Source organism: Pelobates fuscus, chromosome 4 (genome assembly GCF_036172605.1).
Source record: "Pelobates fuscus isolate aPelFus1 chromosome 4, aPelFus1.pri, whole genome shotgun sequence".
NCBI lineage: Eukaryota > Metazoa > Chordata > Amphibia > Anura > Pelobatidae > Pelobates > Pelobates fuscus.
The window spans coordinates 341,158,536-341,178,908 of record NC_086320.1 but is presented as its reverse complement, the minus strand read 5'-3'; the positions used below and the strand labels follow the sequence as shown (position 1 = coordinate 341,178,908).

Genomic DNA, 20,373 nt, shown 5'->3' with positions numbered 1-20,373 from the left:
TTTGGGACTTTAGTGAACTGACAACTGGGCAAGGATGTACTAATAAAGTGAAAAAAAAGTTAGCAAATCATGACTACTATTTAACATTGAGCACTAGTAACAATTTACTAATCAACTAATGAGTTGTTACTTAATTTCCACTTTGTAAATAGGTTCATAAATTAGAACAATTTTAGTTGACTTTTGCTTGATTTATGTTAAAACAATGATTTAGAAACATTTGCATATGTCTGTCCTCTAACGTTTTGTTTGACATTATGTCACTGTGTAGAGACTAAACTATCATTGATTTCAATAAACACATTTCAAATATAACATGAATGAGTACTATCTGACGGAAACACAAATGCAAACGTTGACCAAGTGCAAACGATGATCAAGTTAAGTCATCCAACATCCATCTATCCTCCATTTGTAACCAACTAATTCTACGCTGACTATATGTAAACCAGAGTAGCATACAAATCAGTTCTTCAACAGTGGATTCAAGCTATTCTTCGTCAATGGTTTAAACCGGAACCCATAGCTTTGACATTGTTCTAGTCAATATTGTTTTTATTTGTTTATTTTAAAAAGATTGGAAGTACACTTTTTTACTTAAAGAAAAAAGCGTCGATTTTTTTCCAGAGTTTACATGCTCAAATTTGAATCCAACTCTTGTAAGTATTGGACTACTACTGTGGTTTAAGACAAAAGATGATGGTATGATAGCTATCAGCTTCTGAGAGAGAAAACTATCTTACACTACTGTTGACTCAAAACCTCGCGGTTGTTGGGGATAGGAATTTAAAAAAACAAAACATACTTAGACTTAAAATATGTTCACGTTACATATGTTTACTTGAACATATCCTTTTCAGCAATCCATATCTTTTGTTTTGTATTATAACTATGTTTGTACATTATCCAATATTAGAGTTGTGTATTCAGTTTCAAACAAACTTAAAGGACCACTCTAGGCACCCAGACCACTTCAGCTTAATGAAGTGGTCTGGGTGCCAGGTCCTTCTAGGGTTAACCCATTTTTTCAGAAACATAGCAGTTTCAGAGAAACTGCTATGTTTATGAATGGGTTAAGCCTTCCCCCTATGTCCTCTAGTGGCTGTCTCATTGACAGCCGCTAGAGGCGCTTGCGTGCTTCTCACTGTGATTTTCACAGTGAGAGCACACCAGCGTCCATAGGAAAGCATTGTGAATGCTTTCCTATGTGACCGGCTGAATGCGCGCGCAGCTCTTGCCGCGCGTGCGCATTCAGCCGACGGGGAGGAGAAGAGGAGGATCGGAGGAGGAGAGCAGGAGGAGATCTCTCCGCCCAGCGCTGGAAAAAGGTAAGTTTTTACCCCTTTCCCCTTTCCAGAGCCGGGCGGGAGGGGGTCCCTGAGGGTGGGGGCACCCTCAGGGCACTCTAGTGCCAGGAAAACGAGTATGCTTTCCTGGCACTAGAGTGGTCCTTTAAATTCATCTTAATTAAGACAGATCAGTGGGTAATCTAAATCCTATAACTCCAAAGCGATATACTGATGTATCATCGAAAAAACGACTCGCGTAATACACAAGTATGTCTGTTGGTGATTCAGATTTTGGAAGAACTGCCATAGAAAGAGACGATTAATGGTTAAAAAAAAAATAAGAAAAATGTTGATAGTTAAGGGACAGCCACTACTTATATATTTTATTTACAAATCAAGTGAAAAGTAACCAGTAGAGGGGAAAAAAGGAGCAAAAAAAAAATCTATATTTATATATTTAATAAATATAACTATGGTTACTTTTTCTCACTTAATTTGCAACCCAAATGTTACAAATATTAATATACTGTAAAATGTATACATAACATTTATATATTGCAGTACAGTATTTTTGTACGGACTACTATTGGACAACCCAAAGGAAAGGTTTTTGTGATTCGGCTTTACCGTATTTTTCTGCAGTGCAAAAGTCTATCCTGAATTGTACATCATTGATATAAATAAATGTTTTGTTTTTTACCAATTTGCTATACAAGTCAAATATCTTTAAAACTGTCAGGACTTAATCCAGTGCAACCGATTGAACTCTATTAGCAATCCCCTATTTAATGAATGGAACCATTAAACTACTGCAATGCTTTTAATATATTGTATAAACAGGAATCTAAGTGATATCCACCATGAGTTCACATTTTGTGTGTTGCTTAACAAGCATCACTCTCTCAAAAGGATAAATTATCCCTAAGAACGCCCTGGGAAAGCAAGATGGTTGGTTCGTGAAGTTGCATTTTTAATTTTTGCTAATGTATACAATATTGCCAAGAGCAAGATGCCTGGCAAATACTGCTGAATGCAATCTAATCACATTCTAACAAAGTTATTTTGATATAAACTACAATTATATGAAATAACAAAATGTGATTATTTTGACTCCTTTGCAGTTATAGAGTGCTAAGAGGACCACATCATATGCCGACCATCTGCACATGGCCAAGAACCTGACCAGAACACTGCTGGAGAAATGTATTTATTTTCTGGGTGAGAAACTGAGTGGGATTGATGGGGAATGAAATTTTTGAATAATAATTTTTATTATTTTGTTTTTTACTTGCCATTGTATTGCACTACAAAATGAAACCAACCCATTGTACAGACATGATGGGTGAGGAAAGCTTTATTCATATAAATATTTTAGCCAATTATATAAAAACTATTACTTATTTATCATTTTAGATAAATAATGTGGCTATAGAAACCCATGATAATTATATTGGTAAAATGAGTTTCATTATAACTTACAAAGAACAGTGCAGGTAGAATTAATCAAAAGAATGTCATGACAACTAATTTGTAAGGTTGCCTAAAGAAATTCATTTTTTTTGTGTTCAGATTAGCTTCTGTGTGATATTCAATTTAGCAAAAAATATAATAATAATAATAATAATTAAAAAAAATGGAAGTCTACTAGCTAACAGGGGAGCTGTTCACTGAGTGAAAAAGCTGATTTAAACAAAAAATCTGAACATATGTTAAGAGCGTAGCCCAGTGGGCATTGTCACAAAGAACAAAAATATTTTAATTTAAAAAAACCCCACAATTTAACTATTTTAAATAATCCAATAAATACAGGGATGTGTCTTCCCGTCCTCTAGATTCCTTCTGTATTTAGGGGAATATATCTGTATGTCTTTTGTCATATACATTTTTTGTACCCCTGCATTTGTGCAAAATTACTAATCCTCCAAATAATCCCTTGGAAAAGGGCACCATACACGAAATGCAATGCTAATGTTAAACATTAAAAGTTTAAAACTAACATTACTATTTTTTTGAATCTCAATTTTCTTTTCTGTAGAGGAGTGTATGTGTGTGACAAATACAAAAATAACAAAAATATTAACATCTCACAATTGCCTGTGTTGCGCTGTAGGAGTGATACCAATGATGCTATTGTACTTAAAAGAGATATAAATATTAAAGAGATATAAATATAAAGCAAATATATACAATATAAAAATGCTACAGACAAAACTTGTGCACAGTGAGAAAATTCAGTCTGGCCATACCATCCTTTCTAAAAAGAAAAAAACCTAAAGGAGTCTAATAGAACGAAATGCATTGAGCTTGAATGAGGATTCACTGTACATTACGAACAGCCTTTTCTATGGTGTTGCCTGCAACTCCGATCAAATTCTCCATTTTCTCCTTCACTGAGGACTTGAGAGCTTAGTAGAGGGGTTTACTGAGGGATTATTGGGAGGCTTCTGGCCCTTGGGGCATCAGAGATTTTTGCACATTTTATCGTTGTGCTTTCCCTTTGTGAGTGAATGTATATAATGTTTTTATATCTTTTTATGCAATTACATTCCTACACTATATGTGTTTTTATCTTTTATCTTTTGTACACTGTGAGAGTTTCCTGTGCATTTGGAACCTTTTGGTAAACAGTATCCCATATCCGTATGCACTAACACTTTATGGTGATTGTTTCCGTTTACACTTATTGCGACAGAGACCCCATTTTTTAATATTTGCACTTTTTTTGGAATTCAGAGGTTTTTTTCCAGCATACTTGGTAGCACATATACATTTGTATGCACTTTATATATTTCTGCACATTATAAAAAAAAATGGAAGTTATCAGTAATTGTTTGCATAAGAATTTTAAAATAAACAATTCGAGAAACTAATCAGACAAACCATAACGGTGTGAATATGGGACAGTCCGTGTCCTGCAAAATATTTGCAAAATATAAATATTATGTATCTATTTTGCAGTACATTGATAGGAGCATTTTAATGCCATTTGGTTCACAGACAAGGGAGAAAAAGTAACCAATTGAGGAAAAAACAATAAAACCAGTAAAATAAATATATATTTATATACTTATTAAAAATATAATAGATAACTATATAAATATAGATTATTTGTTTTACTGCTCCTTTTTCACTTCTCACTTGATCTGTATATAAACATTTGGTGGTTGTTATGTTATTTTGTTTCCCATCGATCATATCGTTTATTGGTGTTACCAAAGGAATGAAGAATCACGAATCAAAACAAGGATGGTTGGCTATTGCACATTTGGTTTGGTTTGTGATTTGGATTCATTTTGGCTTTGAGTTTGGGAATTCAATCACCCAACCAGCACAAATTTAAATGGATTGCAGTTCAAAAGAAAACAAAACGCCAAGATTATTATAAACATATATTCACCACAATTTGTTAAAAAAAACAAACAACAAATACAATAATACCAAAATGAAAATGCCGCTTAATTATGATATAATTTATACAGCTGGAATTACATATTTATATTTGGAATATGATATAATTTATATGTGGAAGCACGGAGTGATATCTTACAAAATGTTTTATTTTCATTTTGTTTTTGACAGATATATTGATAGTCGTGTACATTATACGGATCTAAAAGAAAGCAAGGAAGCTTTCTAATTCTGAGAAAATTGGTTTTATTTGTTAATACTGATGTAAGCGGTTGATAAGGGTGTGTACATATTTCCAAAGAACAAACAAATAAAAAAAAAACTGACAAAAACACAAATAAAGAATGCTGTTTAAATGTGTTCTTTAGAGAACTGGAAGGATTTTACTTTTCTTGTGTTCACTCCTACGCGTTTGTCTCAATGTGTTCATGTTCTGATTGCAAACAGCTGAAAATGCATCTTGATTTTCTAGCCAAATACAAAATAAAACAATTGTCTTGTGAACATTGGGCCAACATTAATAAGTATTAAATTAAGTGTCCCATGGGCTTCAATTTCACATGAGCTAAAGAGGCCATTTATATAATAATTAGCCTACACGGTTTTGAATGTAATTTGATAGCATTTACCATCTAAAGACACATTTGGCTTATCTAGTCATTTCATTTGAAGCAAGCATTCAACATTATTTGTTAGTGAATAATAAGTTTTAATGATAAAACAAAAAAAAATTACTCTGTGCAACGTGTACTTTGTGATGCACAATTCAGATACTGTATTTGCATATTTTTTCAATATTACCATGTTTCCATCTAAATGTGCAGCAGGTGCTGTACGTTCTCTTCTTGGACCACATCGTCTTGTGGGCTGAATATAAACAGTTGTATCGGCTGACATTTAAATTTGGAATGTATTGCCTAGAGATACAACTAGTCACCATGCTGTGTTCAATGGCATTTGACAATTCATATTTTTTTTTCTAACCTGGCAACACTATAATACATTTCACTGCTGTCATTTGTAAGATTTTCAAATTATTCTGAAGGCAAATGACTAGTTGTCATTGTCAAACCATTGAGCAGTACTTTGGAATTGTAAGATATATTGTAATTTGATATAAAAGCAAATGTAACAATAATAACAGTAAAATGATTGCAGTAATATAAGCATACCCCATTACTGTCATCCAGTGGACAATTGTACCCAAAATGTATGCATAAGCAAATATGTATAAATTAGCTCCATGACTAATTTAAAATGTTCACATATGCACAGGATGATCTGATTTAAGAAAAAAAAATTGAAAATGTGTAACAAAATCTGCTCGGAGCTACAGTTTTAGAATCCCTAACATGCAAAGAAAAATGTTGACATGCCGGTTTTAAAATGTTCATGCTATTTTTTTGTTCATTTATTTTGTTTTGTTTTTCTTTGTGTGTTTACAGTTTCTTTTCAGGGACATTTTAAAAAAGAGTTGCAGTTATCAACTCATCAATGCACATTAACATTAGAAAACTAAAGTCACCTATCAAGTAAAAATAATATGTGATTTTGGTACGGATCAAGTGAGTGTGAGGATAATGGATATATAGTTAGAGCACAAGGATTCAATGTGAAGATATTTTTAGGCTCAATTGGCAGGATTAAGAGGCTATGATCAAAGATATGAGCTATAGGGCATGTGGTCAAAGAAGACATTTATGAATAAACCTTGTTTCAGAACATTATGTAAGTTAAATAGGCTATACCTAGGCAGAGCGCCATTCCAGTTACTTCCACTGGTAGTAGAGGGCTAAGAATCAGAATGAGAAGAACAATGACAGGACAAAGAACCAATGGAGAGAGCATGTGAACCAAAGTTTCTGGTGCTGATTAACACAATGAGCAAGGAGGGGTGTGCTGTGAACTGTGGAAGGTTAAACAGGGGAAACATAAAGTTATAAAGAAACATCTGTATGCCAGTGTAAGGAGTTTGAATGGCATCTAAGGGGTGGCATGACCGAGGACAAATAGACAATTTATTTTGACCCCCTAACTACCAAGTGGTTGTAAAAGAAAACACCACCTGAATCTGAGTACTTTGGCTGGAAAGCAATGTTTAACCCCTTAAGGACCAAACTTCTGGAATAAAAGGGAATCATGACATGTCACACATGTCATGTGTCCTTAAGGGGTTAAATGTATATTTCATTTAATTATGCCTAGATAATTTATTTATTGGAAACAAAAACAAAAAAATAGGTTCGACAGAACAAAACTTTAAAAAAATGATTAAGCAAATAATGAAGTTACAGATCAGATATTTAATACTGAATATGTAACAACTGACATTTTTACCCACATACTCTATAAACCCATCACATACACATTATTATTATTATACACACTCATACATGCACACATATACACACACTGATACATACACATATAACACACTCTGATACATGCACACATACATACACATGTTGATACATGCACACACATTTACACACAAACAAACCAATGGCCAGAGACAAAATTAATGCTCTTAAATGCCTGTGTCTGCCAGTGTATATCTGTGTATGTATACCCATAAATTTATTTGGAATGTATATCTTTGCATGTGTCTGTGGATGTGTATATCTATGTCTGTGCCTGGGAGCGTATGTCTGTGTTTCACAGTAGGTTGGTAGTTGCGCTTCAAATGGGTGAGTATGTGAAAAAGAAAAAGATCCAATGGTGGAGTATATTCAGGAAGTTGGATAAAGTAAATGTGGAAAACCACTTACATTTATTAGAGCTCCTGGCCAGCTCTGGAATTAAAGTTTGGAGGGAATAATTACTACCTATGGATAAATGGACACCTCTCTTATCAGGTGTCGAATTTCAGCAGAGTATTTTTATGGAATATAAAACAGACGACAGGAGCAATATATAGTTATAGTATGCAGTAAGTGGGTTGGTATATATAGTAATGTGGAACCATACTCTTGGAATAACTTTATAAAGCAGAAAAACTAAAAGTTGAATATAAAATATTTATATATATATTTTTTCAAATATAAGATTTGAAATACAGTAATGTATTACTTTCTCAAACTGATCTCAAATAGTATCACTTTGTTCAATCTTGTGATCATTTCTCTTGGGTTATAAACTTGTGGTCAATGTGTTTGACATTAAACAGTCAACTAACTGAGTAGCATGCCAACATGGTAAGGAACTATCTAAGATTGCAATTTTTTTAGTCCTTCTTCTCTCTTCTAAATAGTCTGGGCACAGAAAACAAAATAAAAACTAGTATAGGGGTAATAAAAAAGTAGAGAGAAAAAAAATAACCTACCACTATATTGTTTAAAGCTAAAATTAACTGTCTGATGGTATATGGAAGAGAAAGTCATCAGACCTGATACATGCTCAAACATCTTTTAAAGTGCTTTATTATACAAGGTGCCTGCCTGCTCTACGTGTAGTAGTCTTTGTTACTCCATATTCTCAGTATAATCAAAATTAATAATAATTAATAATAATTTAAACTGGAGACCTTAACTCCCAAATGACTCAAAGAAAAGTTAGATTTAAGTGCTTTATAAATGTAAAAAATAAATAAATAAAAAACAAAAACAAAAGGGATTAAAAGAGGATTTGAGATATTAGATATTTTAATTACATAAGTGTACATGAATATTTATGTATATATGTGTTTATATGGTATATTTAAACAGATCATAATGGTATTAAAATTAGAATTAATGTATTTGAATACATGTTTCAGGTTTGAGATGCAACATATTATATATTTTTTTATTTTACACTAATTGTACAAATATATTTATGAATTTTTTGTAAACAGCTAATTATTTTATTTCTTATAATATGCCAGTTCTAAATGTTTTATTGCTATCTTGCTCCTTTTATTATTGAGCTGCGTAAGAAATATGTTTGAATCTGTTCAAGGGTTTGAACTGATATCCCAATGAGACAGGTTACTTTAAATGCAGCCATTATAGGGTTGGTATATAAATGTGGGTTTGTTATTGCTTGGCAGATGAACCTTTCGTGTTAATAAAGTTTTATACTTTGATTTGATTATGTGTAGACCTGTTGGCTTGCATATTACACAGTCTACACTAGAGATGTTTGCACTATCAAAGCGGACATGAGCGAAATGTAGGCCTGGAGTCTGTCTTTGCATCTTGTAACTCTATCACCATGATTTAGTATGGTGCTAGGGAGACACATGATCATTAATACCGTTACTTGTTTTGTTACCAGGTGGATTTGTCACAGCTTCCTGAGATAGCTTCAACAGATCAAGGCGACATTTTCATCCAAGACCCACTACAAATGAGTGCGTACTAGCCTTATGAGGGTTGATGAACTAATCCTCTTGTGGATGATACCATATTTCATTGCTATTGTTATCCTATTTATAAGCTACTTTGTATAGTTTTATTGTGCAATATTGTATATACTTTTACCAGCTATAATGGCAGTCTGACAATAGTATTTTTTTCAGTGGCCACACTTTACTAAATGGGTATATACATGATATATACCTAGTCTTTTTAGGTTGTTTTCAAATTACTTTTTTTTATTAATATTACTTCAATAAAGTTTTTTTATTTTATAGATTAATACTGCCATTGTATATGAATTGTAATCCAATAAATACATTATTTATGTTAAGCACCTTTTTATTATGGTTACTTAGGTTTTTATTTTTACAATGATTTCAAATATCGAATATCTCTATTCACATAATTGTATTGACTTATATAAAAATTGACTGAAATAAAAAAATCACTGAAATATAATCCAAAACTGTGCTGAGAAATATTAGTGTGACTGGTCCTAATATAGGCTTAACGGGAACCTCCTAAAAAATGTAAAGAGGTTCACAGACATCCACAAATATCGGTCATCTGATTAGATTGACACATACTAACCTACTAACCCTTATCTTCAGCACTATCGTAATTTAGTCCTAAAACCTCACACTTAAAGGGACACTCCAGACCCTTAAAGTGCTCTAGCTTGCTGAAAAGCTTTATGTGTGAAGAATGTGTCCTTTCTTTATAATTTGATAGAGTACATATTTTAATAGAAATTTACACTTTTATAAATTATACTGTTTACACCCCCTGGTCCTGTTACTTCCTTGTTTGGTTTACTTAATTGCACTGAGCTCAAGGGGCAGCAATTGTCCAGAGCACCTGCCTTGCAAAGACTTCTCATCAAGCTGCATTGAGAAGCCTGTGATTGGACAGTCACATAAGGTCTGGGCTGGGTTAGAAGAGGAGGGCTTGCAGAGGCTGCAGACAAGAGATGCAAATTTTTTTTGAAAGCTGTTTTGAGATATAACTCATAAAAATCACAATTAAATGCATGAAAGTTTTCATTTGGGGTATATCTACTAAACAGTGATTCCTTTTTTAGTTTGTATTTGGGCATTGGAGTGTCACTTTAATGCTTCCAGCAGATGTCCTGTATGTGGAGCAAGGAGTCATTTTCAGTAAAGATAAGCAGATTTGCTTGATAGCGTCTTAATGAAATGTAAATGTATTAACTATGCAATGTTGAAAAAATATATATTGTTGCATGAATATTAGCTACAGTACTGTAAGTTCTCCTAATATCACAAGGGTTAATTTTACTACATCTTTGTTAAATACCGTATATACTCGAGTATAAGCCGACCCGAATATAAGCCGAGGCCCCTAATTTTACCCCAAAAAACTGGGAAAACTTATTGACTCGAGTATAAGACTAGGGTGGGAAATGCAGCAGCTACTGGTAAATTTCTAAATAAAATTAGATCCTAAAAAAATTATATTAATTAAATATTTATTTACAGTGTGTGTATATAATGAATGCAGTGTGTGCGTATGAGTGCAGTGCGTGTATGAGTGCAGTGCGTGTATGAGTGCAGTGCGTGTATGAGTGCAGTGTGTGTGTGTATGTGTATGAGTGCAGTGCGTGTGCATATATATTAATTGAATATTTATTTCCAGTGTGTGTATATAATGAATGCAGTGTGTGTGTGTGTGTATGAGTGCAGTGTCTGTGAGTGCAGTGTCTGTGAGTGCAGTGTCTGTGAGTGCAGTGTCTGTGAGTGCAGTGTGTGTATATGAATGAAGTTTGAGTGTGTGTGATGCAGTGTGTGTGATGCAGTGTGTGTTTGTGTATGTGTTGGTGGGGGTGGGCATTTAATATATTATTAATTATTTTTTTAATTTTTTTTATAATATTATTACTTTTTTGTATTATTATTTAATTATTATTTTTTTATTTTTTTATATATTTTTTTTGTATTATTATTTAATTATTATTATTTTTTTTTTATTATATATTTTTTTCGTCCCCCCTCCCTGCTTGATACATAGCAGGGAGGGGGGCTCCTTTCCTGGTGGTCCAGTGTCATTGGTAGTTCAGTGGGGGGGAAAGGGGGGCTGGCAGAGCTGTACTTACCTGTTCTGCAGCTCCTGTCAGCTCCCTCCTCCTCCGCGCGGTCTGTGCAGCTCCCTCTGTCAGCTCCCAGTGTAAGTCTCGCGAGAGCCGCGGCTCTCGCGAGACTTACACTGGGAGCTGACCGAGGTGCTGAACGGACGGCGAGGAGGAGGAGAGAGCTGACAGGAGCTGCAGGAAAGGTAAGTACAGCTCTGCCAGCACCCCTCTACCCCCCTGTCTGTATTATGGCAATGCAAATTGCCATAATACAGACTCTGACTCGAGTATAAGCCAAGTTGGGGTTTTTCAGCACAAAAAATGTGCTGAAAAACTCGGCTTATACTCGAGTATATACGGTAGTTAGTTTATGTGTACATGTTTAATATGCAGGTTTACCACATACATTAGAAATCCTTCTGTTGTACAGCAATTAATTAAATATGGTTTAAAAACATCTTGACTAAAACGGCGCTCGATCTAGTGCATTGATCCTTATAGGACCTTTGCTGTAAAAAGAAATAAATAATAATTTAACATTTCAAGTTTACGTATTATTCTGAGATTGAAAATTAGCATACTGTAATTAGCATAGCTGCAGGTGGCCATACCAAGATTTGAGCCTTTAGAGCACGGTCACTTGCTATGTTAAAGTGCTTAGCTATTTAGTTAATTTTACATTACACCTATAATTAAAATATAATAAAACAATGGAACCCAATCCTTGCTAGACTTCAAATTATATGTTATATATATTTACCATATTATCAATACTAAATAGCCTAAATTTCTATATATTCCATGAAAAGGCTAAATTACACTGGTAATTATATAAAAATACAGTACACAAGAATTCAGGCTTCCAGTACTGTATAATTCTTTACTGTAATTTTTTATTAACTTAAAGGGACGCTTGTGAATTAACTATCACTTTCATGAAAACACAAGCTATACGGATATTGAAAATGTTATTAGAAACTAATTTATCTATTGAGGATATTCACAAAACTACAATTTTCATTAAGCTACAGTTTGCAAAAACACAACATTTAAGAGGCATTTAAGATAATTTGGAGGTAAAATTTCAGGTTTTTTTTTCTTTAGGTTATTATCTAAAATTTGTAAAAAGAGCATACTGTAGTGGATCAGCTCTATACTGGATCCATCTAAAAGTATGTGATATGGCTTTTCTTGTAAGAGCCAAAATACTGGGTTGATTCACACTGGTGATATGGCGTTAGGTAATATTGAGAATAATAAGCTGTCAATACACTTGCAACTCCAACCCAGAGTTGTTGATAAAATAAAAAACAATTCTTGTGATGATTAATAAGCAGGAGTTTGAATTAGTTGGCAAAACTGTATTTAACTAAAGAGAGGAACTGTTTAGTGATCCCTTATGACCCCTTACGGGCAAATGTTTTGGGTGGAGGCATAAGACCTAATTATTGAGAAACTAACAGGCCTTCTATTAACCAGCTATCGCTCTTTCCTCAAGATTATCTAACATCATACAATAATGGGAAGGTGTATGAATATTTGGCACTAAAATTGGGCTTTTTTAAATTCCATTGAGAATATTTAATTACGCTCATATCATGTGTATTCCATGCATTTTCTCTCCCATCATTATTTTTTTTTAAATTTACCACCATTGAGTTAAAGAGTGCCTGACATGACAAATACAACTTAAACCAAATGACAGAGGATTACATTTTATCTATACATTGTGCTCACATAACTGCTAGCGAATGTCTAGATTTCTCTAAAATCAGAGGTTAAAAAACAACCCTTTCTCCCTCTTCTCGGTCAGTTCAGTCTGGTGGGCACAGAGATAAGAAGACTGTGCTGAATGTCTATTATCAGGGAAAACTCCTCTGGGTGTCTCTCCTGCTTCAATTCAACCTAAAGGAAATACATTCCTGCAAGGGGAAGTAGGGAGGAGGGGCAGGCTCTGTGAAAGAGCAGCAGGTAGAAAGAGCCAGAATGAGTTATTGCAGGAGCTTTGGACAGACACTCTAGGAATGTAGAGAGAGAACAGGTATGTTTTATTGACATACTACAAAGTCAACATAAAGTGTTGGGAATGTTTATACTTCTATTGGAAGCCAGTCTGTGCCTCCCAAAAGGGGACATGCAGAAGAGGTAGATTGTATCGCTTTTTAATTGCAACACAATCTGAAAACTTGATTGATGCTCCCACCAGCAGGAGACAGGGGAAATAAATTACAATAAGAGGTTTTAATAGTATTAAGAGAAGAAACACTTAATTGTATAAAATAATTCAAACCAGATGGTTAGAAAACTGCAAACCTAAATCTGTCATGAGATGTTCACTTTAAGATATGTTTGTACTAGAAGCACTAATTACATTACTAAGTAGAAGCTCATGTGTTTAGTACATTTTCAGAGTAATTTAAAATAACCATTTTTCTTTCGGCAATGGATGTTTGCAATTTAACAGTTTATCTAAGAGAGGCTGCATCTAATTATACTTACACCCACTCAAAAAGTTCAGGCTGGTGCCGTAAGCGAAATACTTTTTTTTTTAAAAAAGCTTCTGCAGTTTTTTTTTTTAAAGTTAATAGGATGAGTAAAATAACATTCAAGTATGAGCCTCGGTGATTCATTGAAAGAAAAAGTAATTCCAGATCATGCTTTTTTTCCCCCAACTGGACATTTTATAGGCATTATTTCATTAACACTATGCTTCTGTCATTTTCAAAAATGCATTTCACAAGTTTACCTGTTTATGTGCATGGTCATAAGAATTGATGTGGTTGTCAAATTCCTGGTGTTTGTGATACTGTTTGTCACATAATTCACAATAGAAATTAGCTTTCAGATCCTCCAGAGCATTTGCTATGCTTTTTCCCTTTTCGGCATAGCCCTAAAAAGAAACAAAATAATAACATTGTAATAAGGTTTTACATATCATGACTGTGATTTTCCATCTTAAGTTATTTTTAACCATATATTTTATATGACGAATGTGACACTGTGATTGAAGTGATGGGGAAGATTTATATTTTTTTTACTAACTGAAAAGTAGTAAAAAGTTTGAAAAGTGAATTAATCAGCGAGGAAATCATTGGAATATTTCTGCTGATTCCACTGGTCTCCATACTGATAGCACCACGCTAGAAAGTCACTCCTTGCTGTTACTGGGGACTTTTTTTTTTAATGAGTCTTCTCATAAAACATTACATATAATGTTTTATTGACTGTTAATATGAATTTGTATTAATTTAATAAAATTACAGTAATGCAACATATCAGAAAATACTATGCAATAATGTATTGATTGTAGTGTCCTATTGTTACAGTCAATAACTAGCTGTCTTATTAAGCCATTCCCTCCATCCCTGTCTATGGAGGGAACGGTTTAATAGGAGGGAATGGTTTAATAAAGTCGTGTGTGTCATCCTCTCTAAAATAGCACCACAAACCACTAGAGCTCCAACCAGTCCTTCTTAACCACAGCGAGAGATTACAAGGGTCCCCTTGTGTCCTCCATCAGTGTACAAATATCTTTATGTTTAAAAGTATAGTAATGCATTCTTGCAGTCAGTGAATATGTAAGGGAGGTCTCTGGGTACAATGCATAGTGATGGTTTAAAGGGACTCTATAGATACCAAAACAACATTAGCTTGTTGTTAAGTTGTGTTATCTATATTTCATGCCCCTGCAGTCTCACTGCTCAATTAACTGCCTTTTAGGAGTTAAATTACTTTGTTTATGCAGCCCTGGCCACACCTCCCTGCATGTGACTTACATGCCTCACAGCCTTCCTAAACACTTCCTGTAAATTAGATCTAGAGTTTAAACTTCCTTTATTGCATAGTCTGTTTAATCTAGAATTTCTTAGCTCCTGCACTGTTAATAGCTTTCAGACCCCAGATGAGCCACCTGTGTGTGATTAAACTTCAATTTACAGAGCAGGAGATAAAAACTTCTGATTAAAAGTGAAACAATTTTGTTCATGCAAGATGTGTCCTCACAGACAAGGTAGGTGTGTCTATGGCTGCATAAACTGAAAGAAAAGTGATTTAACTCCTAAATGCCTGAGAAGTGAGCAGTTAGACTGCAGAGGCATGATCTATATACATAAACTTCTTCATTAAGTTAAAGTTATTTTGGTGACTATAGTGCACCTTTACTATCATACAAATGCCTGATTTTAGCAAGGCAACAACTTTTTTTGGCTCACACCCACGTACAAGCATTTTTACAATCCCCATTCCCAAAAAGTTAGCAGATTTCATTTTATTTTTCCGTTGTGGTCTACTGTATGTAATTTGATGCTATTTTTCATTTATGCTAACATAACCAGTTTAGAATATCCCTTGATACGTGATAATGTATAATCTCTAAAATTATTTATCATGCTGTGATTTTTTTTAAAGAATGAACAAACAAGTTAAGATTTGAAATAGTTTATATATATATATATATATATATATATATTTTTTTTTTTTTTTTTATGTGATTTAGGCATTCCTGGACAAAAGGTTATACATGATTTATTTTGTGCTAATGAGTTAGTTATGCATCCCATGTTCAAAATAAATTACTTAAATAAGTTACTTATTTAGATTTTGTCAATACAAAGCACTCAGAAATGAATGTGTTAATCATGTACAACAGACAAAAATCAAGCATAATGATAATTTTCTGAAGGGTCATTATGAAAGTTGTCTTGTTGAACTCTACGAAACAATATATATTGCACTGATAATCTTAGTAAAAGGATCCTAAATTAAAAATAGCATTTTCCATGTTCAGTTTTATAGAGTTGAACTTTAGGGAAATTAAAGATTTATGTGAAAAAAATGATCTCAAAATACAGCATTGAACCATTAACAGGAAGCATGTTACAGAGCTCTTACAAAACAATGCACTTGTAAGATTAATGAAGAGTTGCATACATATTTTACAAGTTAGAATGGTTTTGTTATCAGTGTAATTTAATATAGATGTCTGTCTCGATTCCACAGGGTTACTAACATTTTATAAAGCAGACATTTTTACGAATTCCTTTGACAGTTCTTAGTAAAAAGATGTTGCAAACTTTATTCAGTAGGTGGCACTATCCCATGGCCAGATACTGATATCATATTGCTCTAAACTATGCCCACTTTAACCCCTTAAGGACACATGACATGTGTGACATTTCATGATTCCCTTTTATTCCAGAAGTTTGGTCCTTAAGGGGTTAAGGTGTGATACATGTCAAAATGTATAATACTATAAACTTCATGCTATCTGGTAGAGTGGTTATTATTTGTTCAAACGCTATTTAAAAGTCTGGTCAGTTTGGGTAAATTATTCCAAATTTCCGATATTCTTTATATCGACAGGGATATAGAAAAAAATCTAGACTGTAGGACATGCAGGGTGATTGGTTTGAGAACATGTTGGGCAAATATAGATCTATGCCTGTGTTTTACAGAGAACGTTTCCAGTTGAGCTATTTTGACCCTGATTTAGTTTTCTCGTTTGTCTAATTAATCTACATGTTAATATATAGGGATATCAACAAAAATGCAGTGTGGAGTTTGGGAAACAGTGGTCTTGCCAAACTGAGATTAAAAACATTAAATACATTATTTCAATGTGGAGATGATCTTTTCCTACACCGCATTGTGGGTGACTTCAGCCTTCCATTATTCTCTGTGTTGCACAATTTGGAAGACATTTTGCACTGGAGCGGCCACTAATCTCGGGGCAGTGCCAGAATATTATTCTAAATTATTATTAATATTATTAGTGTTTATATAGCGCCAACTTATTATGGAAGGGGGAAATGTAACAATAAGAGATACAATTTCAGAATGATACAGGAACAATAGATACCTGAGGACTCTGCTCAGACAAGCTTACAGTCTAGAGCAGTGAAGTATAAGGACAAAATAGGGAGGGCATCGAGGGGAACAATAAAACAACAAAGTGGAAAAGTAACAGAACTGGAGTTGAGAGTTGAGTGTGGCTCTTTAGGAGAGAGCCAGAGACAGATTTACGACACAGAAGTTACTCCATGAGTTACTCTATGAGGCCATAAGCATTTCTATACAGATGGGTTTGGAGGGATTTCTTAAACGATTAAAGACTAGGGGAGAATCAGATGGGGATAGGCAGGCTGTTCCAAAGGAAAGGAGAATCCTGTGAAAAGTCCCCAAGTGCGAGTCAGCAGTAAGTGTGTGAGCAGTGGATAGGAGAAGGTCACCTGCAGAGCGGAGAGACAGAGAAGGGGCAAACCTATGAATCAGTGAAGAATTGTAACAGAGGCTAGAGACATTTAGTGCTTTATAAGTGAGGGTTCGTATTTTGAATTGACACCTGTAGGATACAGGAAGCCAGTGTAAAGATCGTAAGAGGGGCGAGGTGTGAGAGGAGCATCAGAAGGGAAAGATCAGCCTGGCGGCAGCATTTATTACATATTGTAGCAGGGCAGTTCGGCTTCTGGGGAGACCAGTTAGGAGAGAATTACAGTAACTAATGCCAGAATTTACCAGAGCATGAACAAGCTTCTTGGCAGCATCTTGTTTAAGAAAGGAGCAGATGCGGGCTATGTTTTTAATGTGGAATCGACAGATTTCAGCAAAATGCTGGATATGACGCACAAACATGAGGCCACGATCGAAGATGACACCAAGATTGTATATGCCCCAGGCTAATGTCTGAGATTAGTGGGAGTATCATTCCCAGATTGCAGTTGCTATTTGCCACTGCTGCCATTTTAATTCAGCACTCTCGTGATAATAAGGCAGTTGATGATCACAGCAACAAACAGCAGGTCTTGACTGGGCCTAACTCCCACCAACCTCAGGCTAACCAGGACATATGTAGAAAATACATAATGCTGAAGTGTGTACAATGAGATAAAAAAACGCCATCACAAGGTTCTGAAGATTTTAATAATGAACTACCAGAGCAAAGGTCAAATGGTTTTTGAACTACTTGATAACATTACTGTCCATCTGTGTTACAGGTGAAATATATATCATTACTTCTGTAATACAATACAGTGGTTTAACACAAGCTGTCAACGTATAAAAAGGTTGGCAAATGAAAATATATAGTCATTGTTAAACTAATTCTTAGTATGTCATAGAAGATTCAATTTCAATACGCTGTGACCAGCATGCTCGTCCATCAAATGTGAATAAGTTCATAAAATAACCACATAACTATGTAATTATATTGTATTTCCCAAACACTTTCTCTTTTGAAAATCCAAAACGGAATCCACTCAGTCTGCTCATTCAAAGGTTCCAGTTGAATTTCAGGTTTCTACGTGTTTATACTTTTGAAATAATAGCAATGATTATTTCAAATGATTTATTTTAGAATTTGTTTCTGAGTGAATCTTGAGCTAACTGACACACTTTTAGGATCACGTAAGTTACTCTAGATGTCTGCCAAAGTGAAACTCATGATGGATGGTTTTGTGGCAACTTAATAAATTATGGAGGGGGGTAGATGCAGTTAAAGGAACATGTCACAAATATAGAGCACTTTAACTTGCTGTGATGTGTGAAGAGTGTGCCTTTTTTTCTCTTTACAAAAACTGCAGATTTCAATACATATTGCAGCATTTATAAATTAACCTGGTGGCACCCCCTGGCTGTCAATCAGACAACTTCCTGTTACGTTCTGGTTTGGTTAGCTCAGTGGAGCTAAACTCAAGAGGCAGGAATTGCCCAGACCACCTGCCTTGCCAAGACTTCTCATTGAGTTGCATTGGGAAGTCTGTGATTGGAAAAAGGGAAGATCTTGCAAAAGCTGCAAACAAGAGTGACCCATTAACTATCTCTGTATTTTATATCGTGTCTTGATATATATTAAGAAACGTTGGTCAATAACTCAAAAACACGTGGTTTGATTAATATTAATACTTAATTATTTCTTATAGGACTTTTTGTGAAATTTCAGAATCAGTAACTGTGTAATATTTTTACCATAGTAGTTTGAATATTACTTACCATTTTAATTTTCAAACTTCACAACCATTATTCAAAACTTCATTAACTCATATGTCTTAATGTAAACCCCTGCAGGTCCGGCCACTTAAAGTGTATGAAATATATATATATATTTTTTTAAAATTAAAAAAATCTTATTTATTCAAGGCTCTAGGAGAAAGCATTTTTGTGTGAAGTGTAGTGTGAGATAGAAATGTATAAATTATGTTGACATCCTTGAGGCTTTTACATGAATATCTCATTTAAAATAAAGGGAGTTTCTCGACTTTATAGTTTGGTTTAATTTTCCATGAGTGCTATACTATAAAATATTCCAAAATTTCATCTCTATTAAAATGAGGTTTTAATTTATTGGAATGTGAGTTAAGACTGTAGTTATCAAGCAGAGGTAAAATTATTGCAAATTCTTGTGCAGAATGTTAGAGCACCCCCATACAATATACAATCTCTTCAGAGAGAGTCCTTCATAGTATTCTATGAAGGAGCTGGTCCTACATTCATATGCAGAAACATCTGTTTTTTCTATTTAGAAAACAACATAGCTAGCTAACTGTAAGACCAGACCAATGCCTCTATTTATACCACTATATAAAAAAAAATAGATAGGTTTTACCACACTAGACCTATACTGAAGACTCATTTAAACTGCTCTTCTTTATGCCTGACTAGTTAAATCATAATTTATAGAATGTCTTTTTGCCCTTTAAACAGCCATGCAGAATACATTCAGATTATAAATAATAATTAAAATAATATAATTTCACTACATATTTAAAAGGTTGTTCCAACCATCACAACCACTACAGCCCACTGTAGTGGTTATGATGGCTGAAGTACCGTGTCTCGGTTCCCCGGTTATGGGGCAAACCATCTTGCAATGTCTTGCCCTCCCCACTGGACACCGACCGGGTCTCCTCTGCAGCAGGCTTACAACATCAGTCTTCTGGAGAGTTGCAGAAGCCGGATGCTAATTCTGCCGCCCCCTCATTGGCTGAGAGCAGCTGCTGATCACTTTGAGACAAACAATTACCCTCTGTTCAGAAAAATATGTAGAGAATTTTCATTAGTCAGGCAAACCATTGATGCTGCAGGGGGTGGAGCAACATATTGAGCAATAAAGGGGTCTTAGTAAAATGCTGCACATACAGACTCCAGTCAAATTACTGAAGTGGTCATGGTGCTTGGAGACCCCATGATTTATATTAACCCACCGATCCCAAAAATACAGAATAGGCTTCTTGGTTCACTTTTTTTTTAACTAATT

At 34.3% G+C, this 20,373-nt stretch overlaps 1 protein-coding gene across 2 annotated transcripts in view; it reads right to left on the bottom strand.

Moving 5' to 3' along the window:
• Positions 1-20,373, bottom strand: part of ZNF804B (zinc finger protein 804B) — a 350,065-nt gene that overhangs the window by 31,073 nt on the left and 298,619 nt on the right. For both annotated transcript variants that reach the window (XM_063452468.1, XM_063452469.1), the window contains exon 2: positions 13,870-14,013. In XM_063452468.1, coding sequence (XP_063308538.1) covers positions 13,870-14,013 — 144 coding nt within the window. The remainder of the gene's footprint in view (positions 1-13,869; positions 14,014-20,373) is intronic.